The sequence below is a fragment of the Arachis duranensis genome, chromosome 1 (assembly GCF_000817695.3).
Source record: "Arachis duranensis cultivar V14167 chromosome 1, aradu.V14167.gnm2.J7QH, whole genome shotgun sequence".
Lineage (NCBI taxonomy): Eukaryota > Viridiplantae > Streptophyta > Magnoliopsida > Fabales > Fabaceae > Arachis > Arachis duranensis.
The window spans coordinates 72,172,610-72,200,526 of NC_029772.3; the positions used below are offsets into that span (position 1 = coordinate 72,172,610).

Here is a 27,917-nt window from a genome sequence, read left to right on the forward strand (position 1 = left end):
ACTGTGCCTCAAATCAGGTATATACACAAAACAGTTTCAATTTATTTCATAATTGTTGAAACTAACCAACTAACTAACTGGGATTATTCTCTTTGTTGTAGTTGGACTGCTTATTTGATAAGCATTCTCTACGTTGAGTACAGAACTCGCAAGGAGAAAGAGAATGTCAACTTCAAAAACCATGTCATTCAGGTTTAAGTTTTTTCTTTCTCAGTTTTGAGTTTAGTTTACTGTACAAACAACGAAAAACCACCATTAAATTGTTTTAAGGCTGTGATTACAAGTTTGCCTTTTTGAGTAAAAAAGGATCGGGTTTCAATTCTACTTTATTCACTAACTCTTTTTTTTCCTCCCTTCTCCTTCAAACTCTTCATTTACCAAACACATCTTTATATTGTTGTCTTTGCCTCTTTGATGAGTACAATGTTTCATAATAGAAGATAAAGAGATATTAAGGTTGTGCTTATTAGAACGAAGGATATGACACTAATACATAATTATAAACAAAAAGACATTAATGCCCTTTTTATTGTACATTGAAAAAGTAAGCATATTAGTTGAAATTGGCTATAAAAATAGCTTCTTAATTGAACTCTTCTTTTATAACAATAATTAGGAATTTTATATAACCAACATGAATTTAATTTGCTCCCATGTGAATTTATCACCCATCTGGGCAAGGTAGTGCTATTATTTTATATACATTAGTTTTATTCTTATCGGTTTTATATAACCAACAAGAATTTAATTCCTTTACAAGAAAGTTAATATAATTGTTACTCAATACAATTTTTCTTCAAACAGTAGAAACCTTTTTGTCATTTTGAAATTATTGGATCAGTATTTTTATTCTTATTGGCTTTCTTTTTTTGCAGCTTGTAAACTTCCTCGCACCCCTAATGTGAATGACATAATGAAGAATTATTTTGATTACAGATTGAAGAAATGTAGCTCGTAAGTTCACGCTGAAGCACCCACCATTGAGCATTATCTTTAAACATTTTCTGTTGGAAATTAGAATGTATGGTGAATTATTTTGATTATTATTTCAGAATAATTTTGGTGAGAAATGGGTAGGTTGAGAAGTTTAGATTGGTAGCTTTTGGTTTTTAACATGGTATTCAACACTACTACTACAAATAATTTCAGTGGCATTGTAGCTTGTAGGCCTTTAAGTTTATTACCATGAAATTGAAAGTATGGTGTTGGTGTAATATTTTGAAGCCTTCTTCTCTTGTTGTCACAATTCCTAGTTGATATGGACAAACACTTGTCATATCTCATCCATAGGTATTTAGAGGAAGGTAATTCATTAAGTCTGCAAAATTGTAACAATGAATCTTTCTCTAAGTGTTGTTTATGTATGTTCAACTTTAATTTGTGGGAAATGGGAATTGTTTCTTTCATTAACTGTTCTGAATCTTTGTTTATCAGTGCCTTGTATTAACTCCATCTTGTGAAGGCAGAGAAAGCTAGAAGATACATTCCAAAAGAATTCAAATAGGTTGAAGCTTTTGGGTAAGTCCAATATTGTAATTCCCTCTCTATAGATTATAAATGCAGCAATTCTTTTATGGGTTTGAGTCTTTAGATTATAGATGCAGCAATTCTATTTTCAAAGTCTTCAATACATTTTCTGCTTTGTTTTTAGCTAAAGGAAGTTGTGAAATTTTGGACCTCAAGTAGCTGAACTTGCTTCAATACATTTTGTTTTATTCCTATTAGCATAATGCTGATGAATTTTTATAGTAGAATGTGAACCTGGTTTAATTTAGAATTGTTAATACATGCATAAATTATATTATTTCTTATAATATTTTTATATATATCGTTTTAGTTGGTTCAATTTATTCTTGATATTTTGCTGCAGGCTAGTATTGGAATGGATAACTTGAACGCTTAATGCACAAAGTGGAGCAGTTTTAGGTTGATTATGATCTTTTACTAAGTATTTAGGTTGATGATCATCTCTATTAGTGTAATTTGATATATTATGAGCAGTTCTAACTTTTATTGTTTCTGTATTTTTCTTCGGTTTTTAGTTTTGGAATTCGAACTCAAGATTTATTTTGTATTTAAGTATTAGTTTTTAATGTATAAAACAATTATAGTAAATTATATATGTCACTAACTATTGTTTGATTTGTCTTGTAATAAAAATTGCATACTATATTTGTAGGTTTGGTAATAAAAAAGGATTGAAAATTTATAGTCTAGTAATGAAGATCAAGTAAGGAAGAGAATTTTTTTTTTAAATTTAACAAGGATTTTGCCACGCTTTTAAAGTGTGGCCGTATCTCTATCGCCACGCTTTAAAAGCGTGGCCGTATCTCTCCCTATCGCCACGCTTCAAAAGCGTGGCCGTATCTCTACCTATCGCCACGCTTCAAAAGCGTGGCCATATCTCCCACATACGGCCACGCTTTAACGGGTGGCCAGTTGTAAAAAGTGTGGCAAAAGAAAAAGTGTGGTGATAGGTCACCAAAAGCTTGGCGACAGAGCAACCACCACCCTTTGATAGGTCACCCTTTCAAAAGCGTGGCGGTAGCTCAAAAAGCGTGGCGAAAAGCTATCGCCACGCTTTTTTCAGCTTTTCGCCACACTTTAAAAGCGTGGCAATAGACGTGTTTTCTTGTAGTGCTAGGACTTTTTCTTCTTCCGTCATTAACGGATTCCGCAGCGTTTCTTAGATGAGGCTTCTATTGTTACCCCCTGGATTGGTGCTGGCTAGTTTTGAGAGTGTATCAGCTCGGGCGTTCTGTTCTCAGGGTATGTGGCGGACCTCATATTCCCTTAGTTATCCAAGTTGCTCCCTAGTTTTGTCCAAGTACTTTTTCATGGTGGGATCTTTGGCTTGGTAGCTCTCTGCTATTTGTGAGGTGACTACCTGTGAGTCACTGAAGATGATGAGCTTTTGAGCTCTAACCTCCTGGTGCACGAAATTGTGATCATCAATGGCGCCATCAACATGGTACGCTCAATTGCAATCTCAACTCTTTATCACAACTTCGCACAACTAACCAGCAAGTGCACTGGGTCGTCCAAGTAATAAACCTTACGCGAGTAAGGGTCGATCCCACGGAGATTGTTGGTATGAAGCAAGCTGTGGTCATCTTGTAAATCTCAGTCAGGCGGATTCAAATGGTTATGAATGATTTATGAATAAAGCATAAAATAAAGATAGAGATACTTATGTAATTCATTGGTGTGAATCTCAAATAAGCGTATGGAGATGCTTTGTCCCTTCCGTCTCTCTGCTTTCCTACTGTCTTCATCCAATCCTTCTTACTCCTTTCCATGGCAAGCTGTATGTTGGGCATCACCGTTGCAATGGCTACAGTCCCGTCCTCTCACTGAAAATGTTCAACGCGCTCTGTCACAACACGGCTATTCAGCTGTCGGTTCTCAATTCACATAATCATCACATTCATCATGTTCTTGGGTGCGAATGAATATCTTAGAACAAGAATAGGCTGAATTGAATAGAAGAACAATAGTAATTGCATTAATACTCGAGGTACAGTAGAGCTACACACCTTAATCTATGGTGTGTAGAAACTCCACCGTTGAAAATACATAAGAACAAGGTCTAGGCATGGCCGAGAGGCCAGCCCCCCAATAATCTAAGAACTAGACGTCCAAAGATGATCTAAGGATCTAAAGTGATCAAAAGATGTATAATACAATAGCAAAAGGTCCTATTTGTAGAGAACTAGTAGCTTAGGGTTTACAAATATGAGTAAATGACATAAAAATCCACTTCCGTGCCCACTTGGTGTGTGCTTGGGCTGAGCATTGAAGCTTTTTTGTGTAGAGACTTTTCTTGGAGTTAAACGCCAGTTTTTGTGCCAGTTTAGGCGTTTAACTCCCATTCTTGTGCCAGTTCCGGCGTTTTACGCCAGAATTCTTGAGCTAACTTGGAACGCCTATTTGGGCCATTGAATCTCGGGAAAAGTATGAACTATTATAGATTGCTGGAAAGCCCAGGAAGTCTACTTTCCAACACAGTTAAGAGCGTGCCAATTGAGCTTCTGTAGCTCTAGAAAATCCACTTCGAGTGCAGGAAAGTCAGAATCCAACAGCATCTGCAGTCCTTTTCAGCCTCTGAATCAGATTTTTGCTCAGGTCCCTCAATTTCAGCCAGAAAATACCTGAAATCACAGAAAAACACACAAACTCATAGTAAAGTCCAGAAAAGTGAATTTTAACTAAAAACTAACAAAAATATAATAAAAACTAACTAAAACATACTAAAAACATACTAAAAACATACTAAAAACAATGCCAAAAAGCGTATAAATTATCTGCTCATCACCTCCTTAGCAAGCTTCAAACCAGCCAGTAGTGCCTCATACTCGGCTTGGTTGTTTGAGGCAGGGAACCCGAATTTGAGGGAAAGTTCGATTTGGGTTCCCTGGTCGCTTTCTATGATAACGCCTGCGCCGCTTCCAGTTTTGTTTGAGGAACTGTCTACATAAAGATTCCATTCTGTAGGAATTTCTGGAGTGTCTGTAAATTCTGCAACAAAGTCGACTAGATATTGTGATTTGATGGCTGTCCAAGCTTCATATTGAAGGTCGAATTCGAACAACTCGACTTCCCATTGCAAAATTCTGCTTGCTAGGTCCGTTTTCTACAAAATCCCTTTTACGGGTTGGTTGGTCCGAACCTTAATGATTTGAGCTTGGAAATATGGACGGAGCCATCGAGAGGTTAGTATGAGAGCATAAGCAAATTTTTCTATTTTTTGGTAGTTCAGCTCGGATCCTTGTAATGCTTTGCTGATGAAGTATACAGGTTGTTGCCCATTGTCGTCTTCTCGGACTAATGCTGAGGCTACTGCCCGACTTCCTACTACGAGATACAATATAAGTAGTTCTCATTCCCGAGGCCGAGTCAGGATAGGTGGCTGCCCCAGGAATCTTTTGAAATCTTGGAAGGCCTGCTCGTACTCCGTTGTCCATTGGCATAGATGGGGAGAGATCTTATTGCTGATCCCGCTAGAAATCTGGACAAGGCTGCCAACCTTCCATTGAGTTGTTGTACTTCCTTGACGCAAGTCGGGCACTTCATGTCGAGTCCGAATTTGCCTTGATTCCTCTTTGTGTGAGCATAAAACCCAAAAACTTGCCTGCTTTTACTGCGAAGGTGCATTTTGTAGGATTAAGTCGCATGCCATGCCTTCTTATGGTGTCGAATACTTGGGTGATGTTGGACAGCAGCGTCTTTTCACTTTGTGTCTTTATTAACATGTCGTCCACATATACTTGCATGGTTTTTCTGATGTGATCTGTGAAGATCTTATTCATTAATCTCTGATAGGTAGCTCCTACATTTTTTAGTCCAAAGGGATGACGATGTAACAGTAGTTTGCTTTTGGGGTTAAGAACAAGGTTTTTTCTTGGTCGGGTGGATACATTGGGATTTGATTGTATCCCGAATATGCGTCCATAAACGAGAGGTATTTATATCCAGAGGAGGCATCTACCAGAGCGTCGATACATGGGAGTGGATAAGGATCTTTTGGGCAGGTGATGAGCGGATAATTTATACGCTTTTTGGCATTGTTTTAAGTAGTTTTTAGTAGGATCTAGCTACTTTTTGGGATGTTTTTATTAGTTTTTATGCAAAATTCATATTTTTGGACTTTATATGAGTTTGTGTGTTTTTCTGTGATTTCAGGTATTTTCTGGCTGAAATTGAGGGACCTAAGTACAAATCTGATTCAGAGGCTGAAAAAGGACTGCAGATGCTGTTGGATTCTGACCTCTCTTCACTCAAAGTAGATTTTGAGGAGTTACAAAACTTCAAATGGAACACTCTTAATTTCGTTGGAAAGTAGACATCCAGAGCTTTCCAGCAATATATAATAGTCCATACTTTTCTCGATTTTTGACGATGCAAATTGGCGTTCAAACGCCTCTTCTCTGCCCTACTCTGAAGTTAAAACGCCAGAAATACGTTACAAACCAGAGTTAAACGCCCAAACTGGCATAAAAGCTGGTGTTTAACTCCAAGAGAAGCCTCTACACATGTAAAGCTCAATGCTCAGCCCAAGCACACACCAAGTGCGCCCTGGAAGTGGATTTCTGCACCATTTATTCAATTCTGTAAACCCTAGTGGCTAGTTTCATTATAAATAGGACTTTTTACTATTGTATTAGAGATCGGGGGGACCTTGGTGTCTAACTTTGATTAGTTTATGCGATCTTAGACCTTGGGGGCTGGCCTCACACTCATGCCTGGACCTTGTTCTTATGTATTTTCAACGGTGGAGTTTCTACACACCATAGATTAATGTGTGGAGCTCTGCTGTTTTTTGAGTATTAATGCAAAGTACTACTATTTTCTATTCAATTCATGCCTATTCTTATTCTAAGATATCCATTCGCACCCAAGAACATGATGAATGTGATGATTATGTGACACTCATCACCATTCTCACTTATGAACGCGTAATTGACAACCACTTTCGTTCTACATGAAGACAAGCTTGAATGTATATCTCTTGGGTTTCTAATCAACGATTCACATCGACTCCCCTCTGACAATAGGGCATTTGAATCTGAGATTAGAATCTTTGTGGTATAGGCTAGAATTCATTGGCAGCATACTTGAGATCCAGAAAGTCTAAACCTTGTTTATGGTATTCCGAGTAGGATCTGGGATGGGATGACTGTGACGAGCTTCAAACTCACAACTGTAGGGGGTGGTGACAGACGTAAAAGGATAGTAAATCCTATTCCTACACGATCGAGAACCAATAGCTGATTAGCCATACGGTATCTGTGCATGGTATTTTTCATCGGAGACGAGTAATCCGACAGTTGATTAGCCGTACAGAAATCGTAGAAGACCATTTTCACTAAGAGGATGGGAAGTAGCCATTGACAACGATGACACCCAACATACAGCTTGCCATAGAAAGGAGTATGAAGGATTGGATGAAGGCAGTAGGAAAGTAGATATTCAAGAGGGATAAAGCATCTCCATACACTTATCTGAAATTCCCACCAATGATTTACATAAGTATCTATATCTTTATTTTACGTTTTTTTTATCTTTTAATTATCAAAACTCTAAAACCATTTGAATCCACCTGACTAAGATTTACAAGGTGACCATAGCTTGCTTCAAGCCGACAATCTCTGTGGGATCGACCCTTACTCACGTAAGGTTTATTACGTGGACGACCCAGTGCACTTGCTGGTTAGTTATGCGAAGTTGTGAAAAAGATTGATATTATAATTGTGCGTACCAAGTTGTTGGTGCTATTGAAGATCACAATTACGTGCAACAGCAGGCTTTCTTGAGATCAGTGTAGTCGGTGCACATCTGCCACTTCCCATTCGATTTTTTCACCAAGACAACGTTGGCCAGCCATAGTGGGTACGTGACTTCTCTGATAAATCCTGCCTCCAGTAGGGCTTGTACCTACTCTTCCACAGCTTGGGATCATTCTGGCCTGAGCTTTCTACGTTTCTGTTGTACTGGCCTAGATCCTGGGTAGACTGCTAGTTTGTGGCACATTAATTTGGGGTCTATGCCTGGCATGTCTGTAGCCTTCCATGCAAAGAGGTCGACGTTATCTCGCAAGAACTATACAAGTGATTCTTTTATGTCCCCTTTTAGAATTATGCCGATATTGGTTGTTTAGTCCAGGATATCTCTGATCTGGACTTTTGCTACTTCACCTTCGGGTTGTGGGCGGAGTTCTTCCCGCCTTTGAGCTCCACCGAGTTCGAAGGTGTGGAATTCTTCTCTTCTGCCTCTGAGGTTTAAACTTTCGTTATAGCAGCGGCGCACCGTCTTCTGGTCTGCTTTTATTGTAGCTATTCCTTCTACAGTTGGGAACTTCATGCATAGATGTGGAGTCGAGAATACTGCGCCGAGCTGATTCAATGTTGTCCGACCTATTAAGGCATTGTAGGCTGAGCTTACGTCGACCACAATGTAGTCTATTTTGAGTGTTCTTGACTGGTTTCCTTTTCCAAAGGTCATGTGTAGTGATACGCATCCAAGTGGTTAAACGGGGGTGTCTCCCAGTCCGAATAGGCTGTTCGGATATGCTCTGAGTTCTTTTTCTTCTAGGCCGAGTTTGTCGAAGGCAATTTTGAATAATATGTCAGCGGAGCTTCCTTGGTCTATCAGCGTGCGGTGGAGATTTGTGTTTGCCATACGATAATGATGACCATAGGATCGTTGTGTCCTGAGATGATGTCAGATACGTCCTCTTTAGTAAAAGTAATTGTGGGGATGTCGGGTGTTTCTTCTCTTCCCTCAACATGATATACTTCTTTGAGATATCTTTTGTGAGATGATTTGGAGTTTCTGCCTCCCGCAAATCCTCCGTGAATCATGTGGACGTGTCTCTCGGGTGTACGAGGTGGTCATTCTGCCTGTCCGATATCTTCGTCCTTTCTTCTTTTTCTGGGATCGTCTGCTCGGTTTGCCAAGTACCGATCTAGTTTTCCTTCTCTTACCAGTTTTTCTACGATATTTTTTAGGTCAAAACATTCGTTGGTGTAATGTCCATAAATTCGGTGATATTCACAATATTTTGCCCGATTTCCTCCTCCTTTTTTGCTTTTGAGTGGTTGAGTTGGAGGTATCTTTTTAGTATGGCATACTTCTCTGTAGACATCCACAAGGGATACCCAAAGAGGGGTATAATTGTGGTATTTTTTATCTTTTCCCCATGTCAATCTTCTTTTTTCTTGGATTCTTTGTCCTTATCTTGGGAGGAGTAGGAGAATTCAGATTTTGAGGTTTCTCTGAGTCGAGCATTTTCCTCCATGTTGATATACTTCTCTCCTCGTTCTTTTACTTCATTTAGAGTGTGGGATATTTTTTGGATATGGATTGGCTAAAAGGCCCTTCTCGTAGGCCATTGATGAGGCCCATGATGGCCGCTTCTATGGACAGACTTTGTATGTCTATACATGCCTTGTTGAATCTTTCCATGTAACTGCGGAGACTTTTCCAATCTCCTTGTTTGATTCCTAATAGACTTAGGGCGTGCTTGGTTTTGTCTTTCTGGATAAAGAATCTGGCTAGAAACTTTTGGCTAGGTCGTTGAAGCTTGAGATGGACCTGGGGGGTAGATTGTCGAACCACTTAATTACCGTTTTTGTTAAGATAGTCGAGAAGGCTTTGCAACGGACTGCATCTGAGGCGTCAGTGAGGTACATTTGACTTCTGAAATTACTAAGGTGATGGCTTGGATCTGCCGTGCCATCATATAAGGCCATATCTGAGAGTTTAAAGTCATTTGGGATTTTGGTCTGCATGATCTCCTTGGTAAATGGATCTAGGTCCTTGCAGGAGCTGTCCTCGTGGATGGATCGAGTTACTTTCACTTTGAGATCGGCTTCGAGTTTTAGGAGTTTGTCTTCCAATTCTTGGTGTCGCCTTATCTCCCTTTGTAGGTCCTTCCCAGCTTCTCATTGATGTTGAGCTTCTTTCTCGAGTTCTTTTAAACGATCTTGAAGCGTCTCCAGGGCTTCCGAGTTTGGTGAATTTTTGTCTTCATTGGGTTGCGGGGTGTCTTTTGGAGTAGTGTCCACGTTTTTGTGTGGCGTTTTGTCTTCTAGACCTAAATCATGGTCGTTTTCATGGTCGTCCGCCATGGTGATGGGATGACTTTCAGGTTCCCCGGCAACAACGCCAATGTTCCGAGGGTTACCTAAAACTGTAGGTCGATCTCGGATGAGATCTTCTGTACTGGTTGGAGATGACGTGTCCGGCATGTGCGTGGCGGCCAGAGTTGTCATGCCGACTTGTTGGACTTGGTGGAGGTGCTGATCCTTCATCACCAGAGGGTGGTCGTACCTGCAAGGGACTCCGATACTTAAGTTAGCAAGGGTATTAAGTAGGTTTTTAGTAGGATCAGAGTATGAGTTATACCTGGGTGCTCCAGTGTATTTATAATGGTGCGGGGTGACCTTCTTAGATAAGATAAGTTAGTTATCTTATCTTATCTTTATCTTTTGAGTGAGGTCATCTTATCTTCAAGGGAACCGCCTTTCTATCTGTAGGCTTGGGCTACCTTAGGTTTTGGGACGCGGTCCTCCATTTGGGCCCTTTTCGGGCTTTCTTGGTGATTCAGCCGAGCTCTTTGAGAAGAGGTTGGATTTGTCCTGACCTGAAGAGATCAGTCGACTTATCAGTAGAACATCCCGGGTCGGACAGCTCGACCCAGGGTATGAACAATGGCAATTAGCGTGGTGTTAATCACTTACAGCTTGCCATGGAATGAATCATTCATTATTGAAATAGACAGTAATAAAAGTTAATCCGGAAAGATAAGGTATCTCCAAAACCTTAACTAATTTCTCACTATTGTTTCTTCGCTATTTCTTTATTGCTCTCTTACTTATTTTATGCGCATTCAACAACAACCAATCAACTTTCTATCTGCCTGACTAAAAAGTGCAGGATAATTATTACTTGCTCAATCCGACAATCCTCGTGGGATCAACCCTCACTCACCTGAGGTATTACATGGATGATCTGATGCACTTGCCGGTTAAGCTGTGTGGACTTCTAAATTTTGCACACCAAGTTTTTGGCACTGTTGCCGGGGATTGTTTGAGATTGACAAACTAACAGTTGTCTTGTCCCTTAGATAAGGTACTTTTTACCTCTTTTTCTTCTGTTTATGTTTCTTGTGTTTTAGTTTCTTGTTAAAAATTTCAAACTTTCTTGGTTTCTTTTTCAAAAATCTTTCAAAAAATTTTTCTCTTGTTTGAGTCTTGTGTCAATCTTTAAGTTTGGTGTCTTTTTGGCTTTTCTTTTCTTGAGTTTTTCGAAAATTATTCTTGAGTGTTCTTTATTGTGTTCGAATTTGTTCTTGGTATTTTTCTTTGTTTGATTTAAAAATCTTTAAAGTTTGGTGTCTTCTTGTGTTTTTCTTTCAAATTTTCGAAATTAGCGTGTTTTGATCTTCGAATTTTAAATTTGGTGTCTTTTTGTATTTGTCCTCCCAAATTTTTGAAAATCTTATCTTTTGATTTCAAAAATTTTATGTTTGGTGTCATAATTAGTTATCTTTTTGCTTATCTTTTCAAAATTTAAAATTTTTCTTGTTTATCTTATTAATCTTTTTCAAATCATTATATTATCCTTTTATCTTTCTTTGAATTTCAAAAATCTTGTCTTATCTTGTTTTAAATTCAAAATTTAAAAATTCAAATTTTAAATTTCTTGTTATCTTATTTTGATTTAATTTCAAAATTTAAGTTTGGTGTCTTGTTAGTTATCTTTTAATATTTATCTTGTTATCTTTTTAGATCTTTATCTTATCTTTTTCCTTTTCTTTGAATTTCAAATTTTGTTATCTTATCTTGTTTTAAATTCGAATTTTAAAATTTAAATTTCAAAATGTTATCTTATCTTAATTCGAATTTCAAAACTTAAATTCAAATATTTTCAAATCTTTCAAATCTTATCTTTCCTTGTTTGACTTATTCTTTCAATTAAATTTCAAAATCTTTGATTCACTCTTTCTTTTTATGTTTTCAAAAACTTTTAATTCAAATCTTTTATTCTTCTTTTCAAATCTTGTTAGTTAGTTAGTTACTTGTTTTTATCTTATTTTAATTTTTAAAATTTTGGTGTTTCTCTATTGTTTTCTTTTTCTCTTTGAATTTCAAACATTTTTAAAATCCTTTCTTTTAATTTTCAAAATTTCAAAATTAAAATTTTTAAATCTTTATCTTATCTTTATTTAATTTTAAATTTTAAATTTGGTGTTCCTTGCTAGTAAATTTCAAAATTTCAAATCATATCTTGCTTATCTTTCTTGATCTTTAATCTTTATCATATCTTTTCCCTTAAATTTTCAAAATTTTGTTATCTTATCTTTATTTTGAATTCAAACTTTAAAGTTTAGTGTTGTATTAGTTTCTCTTTTTTTCAAAAATTTGAATTTAAAAAAAATCAAATTTTAAAAGTTGAGTAGTTTGTTAGTTCTTCTTTTCAAATTTGAAATTCAAATCTTTAAAATTTTCAAATCTTTTTTTTCTTTTCAATTAATTTTTAAATTTTTAAATCATATCTTATTTATCTTTTCCTTGATTCTAATTATTTGATTTTTTATTTTAGTTCAAATTTTAAATTTAAATTTTAAAGCTTGGTGTTCCTTCAGTGTTTTCTCTTTCTTTTTGAATTTCAAACATTTTTAAACCCCTTACTTTCTAATTTTTTATTTTTTTTAAATTCCTAATTATTTTTTTCTATTTTTTTTTATTTTCAGAATTTTATTTAAAAAAAATTTCTTTTTTTATTTCTTTTTTGTTTACCACCTGGTGCGTTTAATTTTGTTTGGTGTTTTGTGTTGAGGAACAATCATGGAGAAGGATCACATGGACTATTACTCACACCCAAAGAGTGATTCAAATTACTATGGATGGAGGAATTATCCAAGCTTTGGTTGGAAAAGCCAATACCAAAGAAACTTCAGTGCTCCATATTCCGTCTATCAAGAACCACCACCTCTCTATCCCTATTAAGAACCTTCATCTTCTTGCTCATATCAAGAACCATTATCTTTTAATCTTGCCTGCCAAGACCTAGAGCAATTAACAGAGAAAATTCTACAAAAATTTCCATCTTCATCCCCTGCATATTCATACCAAGAACTATCACCTCTCTATCCATACCAAGAACTACCACCTCTCTATCTATTCCAAGAACCATGCTCCTTTTACTCATATCAAGAGCCACCATCTCATTATTCATATCAAGAATTATCATCTCCTTATTCAGAACTATCAGCTTTAGAGCTTACCATGAAAGAATTAAGGGATGCCGCTCAAGATTGCATACAAGATATGAGAATGAGTGTCAAGAATGTGGAGGGGCATATGGGGGTGATCACCAAGCATTGGGCAAAGTGATAAACCACTATTTTATGGTTTATCTTGTGCTAATTTGAGTGGTTTTTATCAACTCTTTACTCACTTATTCATATGATTTGCATGATTTTGAAATTCCTTCCCAATTTTATTCGGTGGTTGAAAACTTGTTTCCTAGACATCTAAATTATATATTTTTAATTCCCCTTTATACCATTTGATGCCGTGATCTGTGCGTTAAGTGTTTTCAGGGTTTATAGGGCAGGGATGGCTTAGAGGGTGGAGAGGAAGCTTGCAAAAATGGAAGGAACACAAGAAATTAAGGAGTTGACCAGCGAAGAATGACGCGTGCACATACCTGACGCTTGCGCGTGAAAAGCGAGTCTGCACAGCGATGCGTGTGCATACCTGACGCGTACGCATGTCACGCGAAGATAACCATCGACGCGTATGCGTGACTGACGCGTACGCGTGACATGCGCGACTTGTAGAAAATGCTGGGTCGATTTTGGGCCGAGTTTGGACCCAGTTTTTGGCTCAAAAACATAGACTAGAGTCAGGGGACAAGTAGAGACTCAACACACATACACACATTATCTCATTCATTAGTTTTAGTTTTGAGTTTTGGAATCTTGGAGAAAAAATTACTTCTTCCTCTAGGTTTTCCTCACATTCATAGATTTCTAGTTTTGATGCTTTTGATGCTTTGTGATTTGGATATTGAGAAGAGTTACTACCGCCGTTGAAGTTTCCATTATTCTAGTCTGTTTCCTTTGTCCCTTACTCTTTCATATCCTTAATCCTTGTTCAGAGTTACAATTGGATTGTTTTTAGAATTTATTAATGCAAGAACTATTTTTACCTTTAATCAATTTTCAGTTATTAATTATCATGTCTTCCTTTTATTCTCTTTTTAATTCTATGCAAGTAATTTTCATGTCAATGGAGTAGACTCCCAACTTAACTTGAGGGTTGATTAAGAGGAGACCCTTGAGTTAGAATGCTCAAGTGATTTGTTAAACTGAAAGTTGTTGGCTAATTCTCTATTTACTAATGCTAATCCTTCCCAAGGGAGAATATTAGGACTTACGAATAAGAGTTAGCTCAATCACTTGACTTTCCTTTATTTAGTAAGGGTTAACTAAGTGAAAATAATGACCTCTTGATACTACACTTGAGAAAATCCAACAAGAATAGAACTTTCAATTAATCATTCCCCCGGTCAAGGCTTTTTATTCTGAATACATAAATCTCTTTAATTTACATTTCTTTAATTCACAATCCTTTAATTTCCTGTTCTTCAACTCTTAAAAATTCTTGGAAAACCTCTGATCAATAAAATAGCACTCGTTTGTCAACTCGTTGTGAGACGACCTGTGATTCATACTTCTAGTATTTTATTTCTAAATTTTGTGACAAATCTTTTAAATTGATACGCGGAACTTTTATTGATTAGGAACTATACTTGCAGTGCTGATTTCCGAATAAAATTCTTAATCGGTAATTTTTCGTACGTCAAATTTTGGCGCCGTTGCTGGGGAGTTGCAATAGTGTGCTAAATTATTGATTAGTGTAAATATTTTTATTTACATATTTTCTTATTTTATCTTTATTTTTATTACCATGAGCCGTATCTTTCTTTCATTGAATGACGTGTTCACTGCCTGATCCGAGCTTAGCCGCGTTTGATCCGGAAATTGAAAGAATTATTTCACATATAAGGCGAGCTCGGCGTCGGTTAGCCTCTGAGGGTGGTGAAGTGGCTACTACCAATTCACTAGTCCTATCTAAGGACAAATCTTAAGCGTCATTTAAGGGAGAAACAAGCTCCCCTTCTACTGATTTTGCTGATTTATGCGCAGATAACATGGCAGCACCCTGCAGAGTTACTCTCCAAGAAGCAAGAGCTCCGGACTTTACACTACCCCTTTTCCAAGTGCGTCATTCGAATCTTGGTGCAGATATTAAACTGAAGACTGCACTAATCAATCTACTGCCGAAGTTTCATGGCTTACCTGCTCAAGAGCCTCTCAAGCACCTCAGAGATTTCTAGACAGTATGTTCTACTGTTAGGCGGCAGGGTGGAAACGAGACTTCCATTCTGCTACTCGCCTTCCCGTTTTCTCTTGAAGGGAAGACGAGGGAGTGGTACTACACCCAACCTGAAGCAGTCATTACTAATTAGGATACGCTCAGAAGAGAGTTCTTAGAAAAATACTTTCCAGCAGAAGTGACTAATAGACTAAAGAAAGAAATCTCTTGCATTATTCAAGGCGACTCAGAGACTCTGTATGAGTATTGGGAGTGCTTCAGGAATCTCTTAGACGCTTGTCCCCACCACATGATTGACAAGCTGGTGTTGATCAGCTACTTCACACAAGGCATGAAGTCTCAGGACAAAACCACATTAGATGGTGCAAGTAATTGTTCTTTGAAAAAGTACAAGACCGCAGATGAAGCTTGGCAACTGATTACCGATCTAGCTGAGTCTACTCGGAATGCCAGGCACAGGAACAACCATCCCAAGACTGTTCCAGAGGTTTCCTCTAGCAGTGAGAATACTGCCCTCACACAAATACTATGTGAGATGACCAACTTACTGAAGCAGATACACTTGTATCAACAACAACCTCAGCCCCCTATCACAACAGAGTCAACAGCTGGTCCCTCAAAGAGTGTGCAGAATATGTGCCGATTATACTCATTACACTGATGAGTGTCCGTAGCTCCAATAAGAAGACAACACCTTGGCAGCTACTCATAACTTCTATGATCGCCCAAGTCAAGGATATAATCAACGAGGCGACAACTACAACCAAGGTGGAAACTACAATCAAGTTTGGTAAGACAACTCCAACCAGGGTTGGAGAGATAATTCCAACTAGGAGTGGGGGGACAACTACAACCAAGGATGGAGGGATAACTACAACAGAGGAGGCAGAAACAACAATGGAAATCAGAGGTGGAACAACAACAACAACAGACAACAGAACCAAAACTAGCCTTACAGAGAACCTCATCAAAGGCAGTCCTAAGTGCCTCAGAACAACCAACAGCAGGCCCCTCAAATCACTTACTCCCCATCTTCTTCTAATGATGAGATGCTTCGCACTATGATGCAAGGACACCAAGACATTCAGAATACAATTAACTCCTCCATAAATGATCTTAGTTCCACAATACGAGCTCTCATCTCCCGGATGGATTCGCTAATTCCCTCCAACAATCAACCTTCAAGATCCAGTGCAATTCCTTCTCAACCCTTACCCAACCCCAAAGGTGGCATTAACGCCATTACTTTGCGGTCTGGAACCACACTGCAAGAGAGGAGTCATGAGGAGCCAAGCTTCAAGGACAACATTCAAGTGGAGGATATTGTTGAGGCAGAAGAAGAGGAAGTACAAGACATGGTTGACGAAGAAGCAACTCAACCAGAGAATAGCGCATCAAAGGCAGCTGAAGCTACACGTGGCGCCATCCCTATTCCCTTTCCACACCTTGCAAGGAAGTCCAGAAAGCAGATGGAACTTGATCCCAAAATGGTAGAAATCTTCAAAAAGGTTGAGGTAATTGTTCCCCTTTTTTATGTTATTCAGCAAGTACCTAAATATGCTAAGTTCCTAAAGGATTTGTGCATGCATAAGGATAAGATCAATGAATTAGAAACTATTCCTTTAAGTAGTTCAATATCTGCTTTAATGGGGGATATACCTGAAAAATATAGTGACCCAGGTCCATGCATGGTTAACTATACCATTGGAGGTGTAATATTTTCTGACTGCATGTGTGATTTAAGAGCGTGCGTGAGTATTATGCATTTGTCTATATATGGTTCCTTGAGGCTCCGTCCCTTAAAAAGGTCGACAGCTTGTTTTGTGTTAGCAAATAAAAGCATAATCACAGTTGTTGGAATTGCTAAGGACGTGCTTATGAGCATTAAGGGGCTAACATTTTCTATTGACTTTTACATCCTGGAGATGCCCCCCAATGACTCAGGAAAACCATCATCCATCCTACTTGGAAGACCATTTCTGAAGACTTCCAAGTTCAAGTTGGATGCCTTCTCAGGAACTTACTCCTTCGAGATAGATGGCAGAGTGGTGAGCTTCAATCTGAATGAAGGCATGAGGCGCCCCCCGGAAGATCATTTCATCTTCCAGTTCGACATCATTGATGAGACCATGGCTTCAGTTCACCAAGAAGAAGTAGAAGAGATACACATGGAGCAAGGTTCAAGTGTGGGGACACCCCCTGAACACAACGAGGACACTTTGCCATCATCACTAGCTCCAAATGATCAAGTACCTAGCCATGAGCAGAAATTGGAGTTAAAGCCCATTCCACCCCACCTCAAGTATGCTTACCTTGAGGATAATCAGAAGCTCCCAGTTAGCATTGCAAGGGAACTCACTTCCCAACAAGAGAAGCAGCTGCTTAGTGTGCTGAAAAGACACAAAAAGGCTATTGGGTGGAGCTTGGTGGATATAGTAGGCATCAGCCCTCAAGTTTGTGAGCACAGGATATTTTTAGAAGAGGGAGCAAGACCTGTCCGTCAACCTCAGAGGCAGCTGAACCCCACCATCTTGGAGGTTGTCAAGAAGGAAGTGACCAGATTGTTGGAAGATTATATCATCTACCCAATCTCAGATAGTGAATGGGTCAGCCCAGTACAAGTGGTCCCAAAGAAATCTGCAGTCACAATAGTAAAGAATGAGCATGGAGAGCTCATTGCAACTAGAGTGCAGAATGCCTGGAGGGTATGCATTGATTACAGGCGTCTCAACCAAGCTACCCCCAAGGATAACTACCCCCTACCCTTTATCGATCAGATGCTTGATCGCCTGTCAGGTAAATTACACTACTGTTTTCTAGATGGTTACACCGGCTATTTTCAGATTCATATAGCTCCTGAGGATCAGGAAAAAACTACTTTTACATGTCCCTTTGGAAGTATGCATATAAGAGAATGCCTTTTGGCTTATGTAATGCACCGGCAACGTTCGAAAGATGCATGATGAGTATTTTCTCAGATCTTCTTAAAGACTGTATGAAAGTTTTCAAGGACGATTTTAGTGTGTATGGTGATTCTTTTGACCTTTGCTTGCATAATTTAGCTAGAGTATTAGACAGTTGTGTTAGTTCGAACATTGTATTGAATTTTGAAAAATATCATTTTATGGTTAAACAAGGTATTGTTCTAAGACACGTTGTCTCTAATACTGGTATTTCTGTAGATCCAGCAAAGGTAAATGTCATTTCTAGTTTACCTTACCCCTCCTCCGTGAGGGAAGTCCGTTCATTCCTTGGCCATGCAAATTTTTACCAGAGATTTATCAAGGACTTCAGTAAGGTCGCTTTGCCTTTATCCAGACTGTTGCAGAAGGATGTTGAATTCGAGCTGAGTGAGGACTGTATGGAAGCGTTTGATAAGCTTAAGATCGCCTTGACTCAAGCTCTAATTGTGAGATGACCAGACTGGAGCCAGCCTTTTGAGATTATGTGTGATGCCTCCAACCATGCAGTGGGAGCGGCATTGGCCCATCGCGCAAGTAATGATCCTTTTGTAATTGCATATGCTTCAAAGACCTTAGATACTGCTCAGTCTAATTACACTACCACTGAAAAAGAGCTTCTGGCTATTGTTTTCGCTCTGGACAAATTCTGAGCTTATTTACTTGGTACTAAGGTGGTAGTGTACTCAGACCATGCAGCAATAAAATACTTATTAGCTAAAAAAGAGTCCAAACCAAAGCTAATACGTTGGGTACTGCTGCTGCAAGAATTTGATTTAGAAATTAAGCATAGGAGTTGTTCTCAAAATTTAGTGGCGGACCACTTGAGTCGCCTTGAGCACATTAAGGATGACTCCACTCCTATCAATGATGCTTTTCCATTTGATATCTTGCATGTAGTATCTGAATTAGTACCTTAGTATGCACCTGTAGCTAATTATCTCGTTAGTCATACCTTCTCTCCCAATTTTACTAAGCATCAGAAGGACAAGCTGAAAAGCGAGTCCAAATATTATATATGGGATGATCCATATTTATGGAGGTATGGTGCTGACCATATAATTAGAAGGTGTGTGCCTCAATCAGAATTCCAGTTCATTTTAGAAGCATGTCACTCCTCTGAGAGTGGTGGACATTTTGGCCCTCAAAGAACAGCTAGGAAAATTTTAGACTGCGGATTTTGGTGGCCTACTCTTTTTAGAGATGCTACTGCCTTCTGTAAATATTGTTCCCCATGCCAAAAGTTTGGTAATATACCCAAGAGGGATGAGATGCCCCAATAGCTTATGCTATTTTGTGAATTTTTTATGTTTGGGGCATTGACTTTATGGGTCCATTCCCAAACTCTAGCAGCTTCTTATATATATTGTTAGCTATAGATTATGTTTCTAAATGGGTGGAAGCAATTCCTACCCGTACTGATGATGCTAACACTGTTGTCTCTTTTGTTAGAAACTATATTATCTATCGCTTTGGATCACCACGAGCAATCGTTAGTGATCAAGGCACTCACTTTTGTAACAGGAGATTCGCAGCACTACTGAAGAAGCATGGAATTGTTCACAAGATAGCAACAGCCTACCATCCCTAGACCAATGGACAATCAAAGGTGTCTAACAGAGAAATAAAGCGCATTCTGGAGAAGATAGTCAAGCCTCATAGGAAGGACTGGAGCACCAGACTTGTTGATGTGCTCTGGGCGTATCGGACAGCGTACAAGATACCTATTAGGATGAGTCCCTTTTGCCTAGTCTACGGAAAAGCTTGTCACCTCCCAGTGGAAGTGAAACACAAGGCTTTCTGGGCTATGAGGGAGTGTAACATGGGATTTGAGAAAGCTGGCACTGAAAGGAAGCTGCAACTAGTAGAACTGGAGACCCTTCGACTCGAAGCTTATGACAACTCCAGACTGTACAAAGAGAGGGTGAAGGCTGTGCATGACAAGCATGTCAAAAGAAAAGAGTTTAGACCTGGGGAGCTAGTTCTCCTTTACAACTCCAGACTGAGGCTCATGCCAGGCAAGCTGAGATCTAGATGGGAAGGTCCCTATAGAGTGGAAAAGGCAGAGCCATACGGAGTCTTCCACCTGAGTCATCCTTCAAGCTCCAAATACATCAAGGTCAATGGACATCGCTTGAAGCTGTATCATAGTGAGAAAATGAAAGACAATAAAGAGCTAGAGGTCTTCCTCCTGGAAGATCCACCATCAGCAGACGAATGAGCTTGTGGACCGTCCAACTTAAGGACGTTAAAGCAAAGTGCTAGGTGGGAGACAACCCACCAAGGTATGATCGTTCCCTTCTCTCTTTTTAGTTCTATTTAGTGACTCGTATTATTATTTTTGCATATAGTCTGCATTTACATCTACTTAATTGCATCAAAAAAAAGTGGCAGAAAGTTGCATGGGAGCAGTGCAGAAAGTGTGCCAATCGAACAAGCATCATCACGCATACGCGTACCCCATGCGTACGCATACCCCACACGTCCGCATCACTTGGAATTTTGGCATGTCACGCATACGCGTCAATGACGCACATGCGTGGCTCTGAAAAATCGACGTAAAAGGTGTATTGGCCGAAAGTTGTAATGGCCTGGCGCTGGCACTGTGCTAGAGGCACAAAATCACCCAAGCGTATGCGTCCCTGACGCGTGCGCATCGTTTTCAGTTTCTGAGCGATCACGTGTGTGCGTGCGTGACGCGCACGCCTCATATGCAAAGTTGGGCCACAACATTGAGTGAACAGAGAGTTGTGCGTGCATGAGGCTGGCTTTGCACGAGTAGCACAAACACGGTCACGCATACGCGTGCGCGACGCTCTCGCGTCGCCTCTCCAATTGCGCGCCCCACGCGTACGCGTCTACAGCGCCGCGTCACCAGAACCCGGCAACGCCCACTTTTCTTATCTTTTCTTTCTCAATCCTAATTTCTTTCTTCTTTCTTCTTCTTTCTTTCTTCTTTATTCTACATTCTTTCTCTTTTTTTTCTTCTTCAACCTTTACTCCTCTCTTCTTCTTCCCCCTTCCCTCATATTTTCCCAACTCACATTCTCCATCACATCTCTCTTTATCACCTCCTTCTCAAGGTTCTTTCTTTCTATTCTCTCTTTTTCTTCTCCTTGTTTATTTATTTTTGCATTATTCTAATTGGTGTTAGCCATTTAATTGGGTGTTTGTTTTCTTCTATAATTACTTGTGAATTATTATGGAATTGTTTGACATTTAATATTAAGTATTCTTGGGTTACGTACATGTTATGATTTAAAACTTTCCCTTGCATATTTACAACGCATACCAAGTGTTTGTGAAAAAGCCCGTATGGCATTGTGCATTCTTAAATATTCTATTCTTTTACTCTAATGCCTATTTTTCACAAAATCCTTATTATATTTCATTAATTAAATATAATTGTCAATACAAACGTGCTTGTTAGTTTGTTACGAGTAATAATACATTTTTCTCAATTAATGCTTGATCTATGCTACTCATGCCTTTGCTGGCATGCTAATAAACATCTTGCATTTAATTGCTTTCATCTTTCTTGCTATATTTCCATTGATGTCCTAATTACATAAAGTCGCGACCATGTGTTAACGACATCCTTCTTTACCTTGGCAAGATTATCACTTGTCATGTCCTCTTCCTTGCCCCAACCCTTGGACTTACATGTACTTTTCTTTTTCCTTTTCAGGATGGCCACCAAAAAGGGTAAAAAGGAAGCCGCTAACAAACACCAGTAAGGAGAGGAACAAAAAGAGCACCAGCGGAGGAACCACCCTCAACTTCATTCAACCCATCAACAAAGCAGGTCAAGAGGATTATCAAGGTCGATGAAGCTGAGAAAGCTTTTCAGCAAAGGACACTGCGCGGTTCACTAACCGCTACTGTGAGCAGATGTTTCCCATCCTGGCTGAGCGGAATTACAATAATGAGCACCTCCTCATCCTCCCTACCAACATTGTTGATCTTGTAGAGCCCCGCATTGAGTGTAGACAATGGGGATTCTTACAGAGGCAGCCAAGGCAGGTCAACCTTTCATGGGTAGTTAAATTCTACTCCAATTTTTACATGCCAAACCTGCAGTCTGTCTATGTCCGTCAGAAGCAAGTCCCTATATCTGAAAGGGCCATTCAGCAAACTTTAGATCTTCCCCCTGCTCCAGAAGGATTGGATGCATACCAAGAAGCCTCTCTCAAGTGCCAGACATACCAATTTGACTGGGACGACGTCCTCAGAAATATAGCACAACCTAGCAGCAGATGGATCTATGGATACCATCAATCACGACCCAAGGGTATATTGGCTTCAGCACTTACCTTGGAGGCTCGAGTGTGGGCACAAATCATGTCCCACTACGTCTTTCTAAGCACTCAAGAATCCTCCTTCACTGCTGACATGGCTGTTCTCATCTGGTGTATCTTTACAGACCAATCCCTCAACTTACCAAGACACCTCTGGCAAGCCATGGGACATGTACAGATTGCGGGCAACCTACCTTTTTCTACCTTGGTTTCAAATTTATTCTCAGCCGCCAAAGTCTCCTACAGAGCTAGGGACACCAAGGCCATGATTTCACAGGATGATCAGAAAGTTCCCAATGAAAAGTACATCAAACTGCCAGTAGCCACTAACAGCTGGACTGCTGACTCGGCCGGAGATATTCCGTCTCCTTCTACATCACAAGCACCATCAATAAATCAGCTACTCCTTCAGATACTACAGAGGTTGGACCGGTAGACCGGCAGGCAAAGTAAATGGAGCGCCCGTAACAAGCACCGATTTACATACCTCAAGGAGCTTATTGTTGGCAACCACCCACTTGAAGAAGAACCGAACACTCTAGACTCCACTTCTCCTACCAGCACCGGGAGCCATGACGACCCCGACAGTGGAGATGCTGTTACCAGCCTCCCTTTGTTTCTGACTAATGGCACCGAGGATGGTGCCAAGCTTTAAGTGTGGGGAGGTCGGTCAGTACCTGACTTCTGGAGGTAATTACTTTTTCTTAGCACCAACAGGTTATTTTTTCTTTTGTTAGATAGGATAGATTGTATAGTAGTAAGTGTTTGCATATCTGTTCTACTTGGTTGAAAAATAATAAGTTTCCTTTCAAGACCCTATTTTTGAAAAAATTCACTAATTCAAATTAAATATTCTATGTTAAACTTGTTTGAAGCTTGTATTTGGAACATGAATCATAGCTAAGAACACACAACCCGTGAGCTTCGAGCTTAATTATATGGTTACATTCTTTAACCATGATATTTATTCTTGTGTGTGTCCTTCTCTATAATTGCAATATTTACTTTGTTCCACTCTATATGTCCATTGTTTAGTGTATTTACATGTATGCATACAATTGAGGCCATCGTTTATTACTAGCTCACTTACCCCAAATAGCCTACCCTTTCGATCACCTTGGTTAGCCACCTTGAGCCTTTTTATTCCCTTTTGTTCTATATTTTACCACATCACTAGCCATAAGCAGAAAAATAATTAATTACCTAATTTGAATCTTTGGTTAGCTTAAGATAGAGATTGTGTATAAACTAAGTGTGGGAAACTGTGGGAACTTGGGTTGATGGAATGGTACTGTGTTTCATTGACAAAAGTATTGGGAATTTGGCTGCATACTCATGTGAGACCAGAAAAATTAAAAATCCATGTGCATTGACATGTCATGTCTACTTTCTGTCTACTTTCATATTTTCAAAAAATAAAAAATAAAAAAATAAAAAAATAATATTCAAATAATTAAGTAAATAAGAAAATAAGAGGACAAAATTACCCCAATGTCAAGTTTAAAGAAAGATCAATGCATATGTGATGAAATTAAAAAAAAGTTGATGCATGAGTACTTAATGCAAAAGTGGAAATTTTGGGTAGCTAGGCATGATTTTAGAATTTCATAGAGTATATGTATGTTAGGTGATAGTTTAGGTTACTCAAAGATTCAATTTATTGCTCACTTGGCCATACATATATCCTCACCCTTACCTTAGTCCCATTATAACTATGAAAAGACCTCATGATGTTTGTATTAGTACATTAAATATTTGTTGATTGGTTATATGAAGAATAAAGTCTTAGAAAGCATGACTAGAGAAGAGTAGAGTGATAAACCCTAGACACTTGAGAGAATAGAGTGCATATACACTACCAGCAAGGGTTCAATGCTCGATTCTATGATTTCCTGCTTTCATGAGCTATCTTCTTATAAGTTTAATTGCTTTTTATTGTATGATTTGAATTAGTGGAATTTGATTTATGTTTGTCTTGGAGAACTTGTTTACATTTGACCAAGTAGATAAAAACGTCTTAGCATATAGTTGCATTCATCTACATATGTTGCATTGCATTGCATGAGTCTTACTTTTCTCTATTCATTCTTTTTGTCTCCTTGAGCTTAGCATGAGAACATGCTAATGTTTAAGTGGCGGGAGTTTGATAAACCACTATTTTATGGTTTATCTTGTACTAATTTGAGTGATTTTTATCAGCTCTTTACTCACTTATTCATATGATTTGAATAATTTTGCAATTCCTTCCCAATTTTATTCGGTGGTTGAAAACTTGTTTCCTAGACATCTAAATTGTATAATTTTAATTCCCCTTTATACAATTTGATGTCATGATCTGTGCATTAAGTGTTTTCAGGATTTATAGGGCAGGAATGGCTTAGAGGGTGGAGAGAAAGCTTGCAAAAATGGAAGGAACACAAGAAACTAAGGAGCTGACCAGCGAAGAACGACGCATGTGTACCTGACGCGTGCGCACAAAAATCGAGTTTGCACAGCGACGCATGCGCATACCTGACACGTACGCGTGACACGCGAAGATAACCATCGACGTGTACACGTGACTGACGCGTACACGTGACATGTGCGACCTGCAAAAAATGCAGAAAATGCTGGGGGGTAATTTTGGCCCAAGTTTGGACCCAGTTTTCGACCCAAAAACACAGACTAGAGCTAGGGGACAAGCAGAGACTCAACACACATACACACAATATCTCATTCATTAGTTTGAGTTTTGAGTTTTGGAATCTTGGAGAAAAAATTACTTCTTCCTCTAGGTTTTCCTCACATTCATAGATTTCTAGTTTTGATGCTTTTGATACTTTGTGATTTGGATATTGAGAAGAGTTACTACCTCCGTTGAAGTTTCCATTATTCTAGTTTGTTTCCTTTGTCCCTTACTCTTTCATATCCTTAATCCTTGTTCAGAGTTACAATTGGATTGTTTTTAGAATTTATTAATGCAAGAACTATTTTTACCTTTAATCAATTTTCCGTCATTGTTTATCATGTCTTCCTTTTATTCTCTTTTTAATTCTATGCGAGTAATTTTCATGTCAATGGAGTAGACTCCGGACTTAACTTGGGGGTTGATTAAGAGGAGACCCTTGAGTTGGAATGCTCAAGTGATTAGTTAAAATGGAAGTTGTTGATAATTCTCTATTTACTAATGCTAATCCTTCCCAAGGGAGAGGATTAGGACTTGCAAATAAGAGTTAGCTCAATCACTTGACTTTCCTTTATTTAGTAAGGGTTAACTAAGTGAAAATAACAACCTCTTGATACTACAGTTGAGAAAATCCAACAAGGATAGAACTTCCAATTAATCATTCCCCCGGTCAAGGCTCTTTATTCTGAATACAAAAATCTCTTTAATTTACATTGCTTTAATTCACAATCCTTTAATTTTCTGTTCTTCAACTCTTGAAAATTCTTGGAAAACCTCTGATCAATAAAATATCACTCTTTTGTCAACTCGTTGGGAGACAACCTGGGATTCATACTCCCAGTATTTTATTTCTAAATTTTGTGACAACTCTTTTAAATTGATACGCGGAACTTTTATTGATTAGAAACTATACTTGCAGTGCTGATTTTCGAATTAAATTCTTAATCGACAATTTTTCGTACGTCACAGAGGAACAAGCAAACTCCCTCACAAGGAAATCAATGCAAATTCATACAAAAGAATGTGAGGGAATCATTCAAAGGAGTCCATACCCCAGTGAATTAAAGAGTTCTCCACTCTCACACATGGAAGAAGTAGAAGATGCATGAAAAAAGGAGGTTGTTGGAGAGGAAAACATTTATGGAAATTTACACTCCAATGAAGCAGATAGCTACATAAAGGGTGAGTTCATTGAACCACCAGTTCCAGAGGTTCTCGATGAGGGGTACACTCCACCCATCACACAATACCCAAACACTGAATTTAGGGTGGGGAAGACATCCAACCCCTACCCTAACAAGCAAGGAGAATCAAGATGATAACAACAAAAGAAAGCTTGTTAGGAGGAATTCAAATCCAGAGGCACTAATCTCCTCCTATTTTCCCTTGGAGTCATTTCTTTTAACCAACTGGAAGAAGATGAAGAAAAGTCAACAATCAAGTGTCAAGCCAATGACATTAAAGAAGCACTTGTTAGAAGGCAACCCAACCATGAGTAGAGTACTATGGTTCTTATTCCTTTTTGTTTATTTTTATTTTAAGTTTAATTTCATAGTTTTCCTTTACTTTTGACGTTTGTGATCATGTGTAATACTTAGAACAGAGGCAGAGGAATTTATGATTGAAAATAGAACCCTTAGGGAAAGCCCCTGGCTGGCATTAAACACCAGACAAGGAGGAAGCTAGGTGTTCAATGCCCAAACAGGAGAGCAGGACTGTCGTTGAATGCTAGAGAAGGAGTATTTTGGGCATTCAAGGCCCATTAAAAGACAACTGTTGGCATTGAATGCAAGACATGGAACACAGCTGCGTTCAACGCCCCTTATGGAGCATCCATGGAAAAGTTTTTTAGCCCCCAATAGGCGTTCAACCCCCATTCTTGGCGTTGAATGCCAGGCAAGGGTAGGAGGCAACTCGAGCTCTGAAGCTTTCTCAACCAGAGGGTCCTACACAAACCCCACCTACCCCACCTCTCCCTCTCTCACAAACCTTTCCCACCCATTCTTCCCTCCCATATTTTCTTTGTTTGGGGACAAGCAACTTTTTAAGTAGGTGTTGCGGAGCGAGCTCTAGGGTTATATTACCATCAATGGCACCAAGAAAAGATGAATCATCTTCATGGAGGAGCACGACTTGAGGAGCAGCAGCTGCCATCACTAAGATGGTTGAGTTTCATTCTCTTCTTATCCATGTTATTTCTATTTTTCTTCTGCTTTACTTTATCTGTCTTCTATTCTAGTGCATGATTACATCTAGTATTTCATTCCTTTTTAGTTTCATTCTCTTTATCTTGTTGTGATTATAAAATATCCAATGTATCCCTCACCATGCTTAAAAGAAAAATGTATTTGAAAAATAATAATGAGATACATAAGTTTTGAGTTATATCATAAATTAGTACTAATTATTTTGATGTGGTGGCCTTGCATTTATTTTCTAAATGTATGAATCAACTGTGCATATTTGATGTTAGAGTTGAGTATGTTGGTTCTTGAAAGAACAGTGAATTTAGAAAAGTATTATTGGCTCTCTGAAAAATAAAAAATATTGATTCTTGAAGCATGAAAAAAGCAGCAAAAAAAAAGAGAAAAAGAAAAATAAAGAAAAATCCAAGAGCTCAAAAGAAAAATAAGGGCAAAAGCAAGGATCCAAGGCTTTGAGCATCAATGGTTAGGAGGGTCACAAGTTGGCCTAAAAAGTTCAAATGAGCTACTATCCCTAACTAAATGCTTGTGGTGTGAAGGTGTCAAGTAAAAAGCTTGAGATTGAGCAGTTAAAGTCATGATCCAAAGCAAAAAGAGTACGCTTAAGAACTCTGGGCACCACTGTCTGAGACTTTGAGCAAAGCTAAAGTCGAATCTAAAGGGTTTCCCCAGTTAAGAGCCTGTGGCGTTTATGTATCCGATGGTAATACGGGAAAATGAAACCCTTAGAGTCACGACTAAACTCAAAAGGTGCAGAGCACAAAAAGTAAAAGTTGTGTTCAAGAATCAAGAAGAGCTAAAAGAAGAGAATCAATAATATCATCCGGATTCTAGTTCCAAGAGATGTCAATATTTCTGAGCTTCAAAGGAAAGTGAGATGT

At 38.7% G+C, this 27,917-nt stretch overlaps 1 protein-coding gene across 1 annotated transcript; it reads left to right on the top strand.

The window, feature by feature from the left end:
- The first annotated feature begins 15,970 nt into the window (after nt 1-15,970).
- Nucleotides 15,971-20,090, top strand: LOC107493481 (uncharacterized). Its single transcript, XM_016114580.1, has 4 exons — nt 15,971-16,399; nt 16,454-16,589; nt 16,761-17,344; nt 19,461-20,090. The coding sequence occupies exons 1-4, from the start codon at nt 15,971-15,973 to the stop codon at nt 20,088-20,090; spliced, it is 1,779 nt and encodes a 592-aa protein (XP_015970066.1).
- The last annotated feature ends 7,827 nt before the right edge of the window (nt 20,091-27,917 follow it).

Bases quoted from the DNA above. Each gene is read 5' to 3' on its own strand.
- LOC107493481 (XM_016114580.1), top strand. From the start codon at position 15,971: ATGATGCAAGGACACCAAGACATTCAGAATACAATTAACTCCTCCATA. The intron at 16,400-16,453 runs GTAGAAATCTTC...TATGTTATTCAG, and splicing joins TGGAACTTGATCCCAAAATG to CAAGTACCTAAATATGCTAA. The intron at 17,345-19,460 runs GTAGGCATCAGC...TACCATCCCTAG, and splicing joins GGTGGAGCTTGGTGGATATA to ACCAATGGACAATCAAAGGT.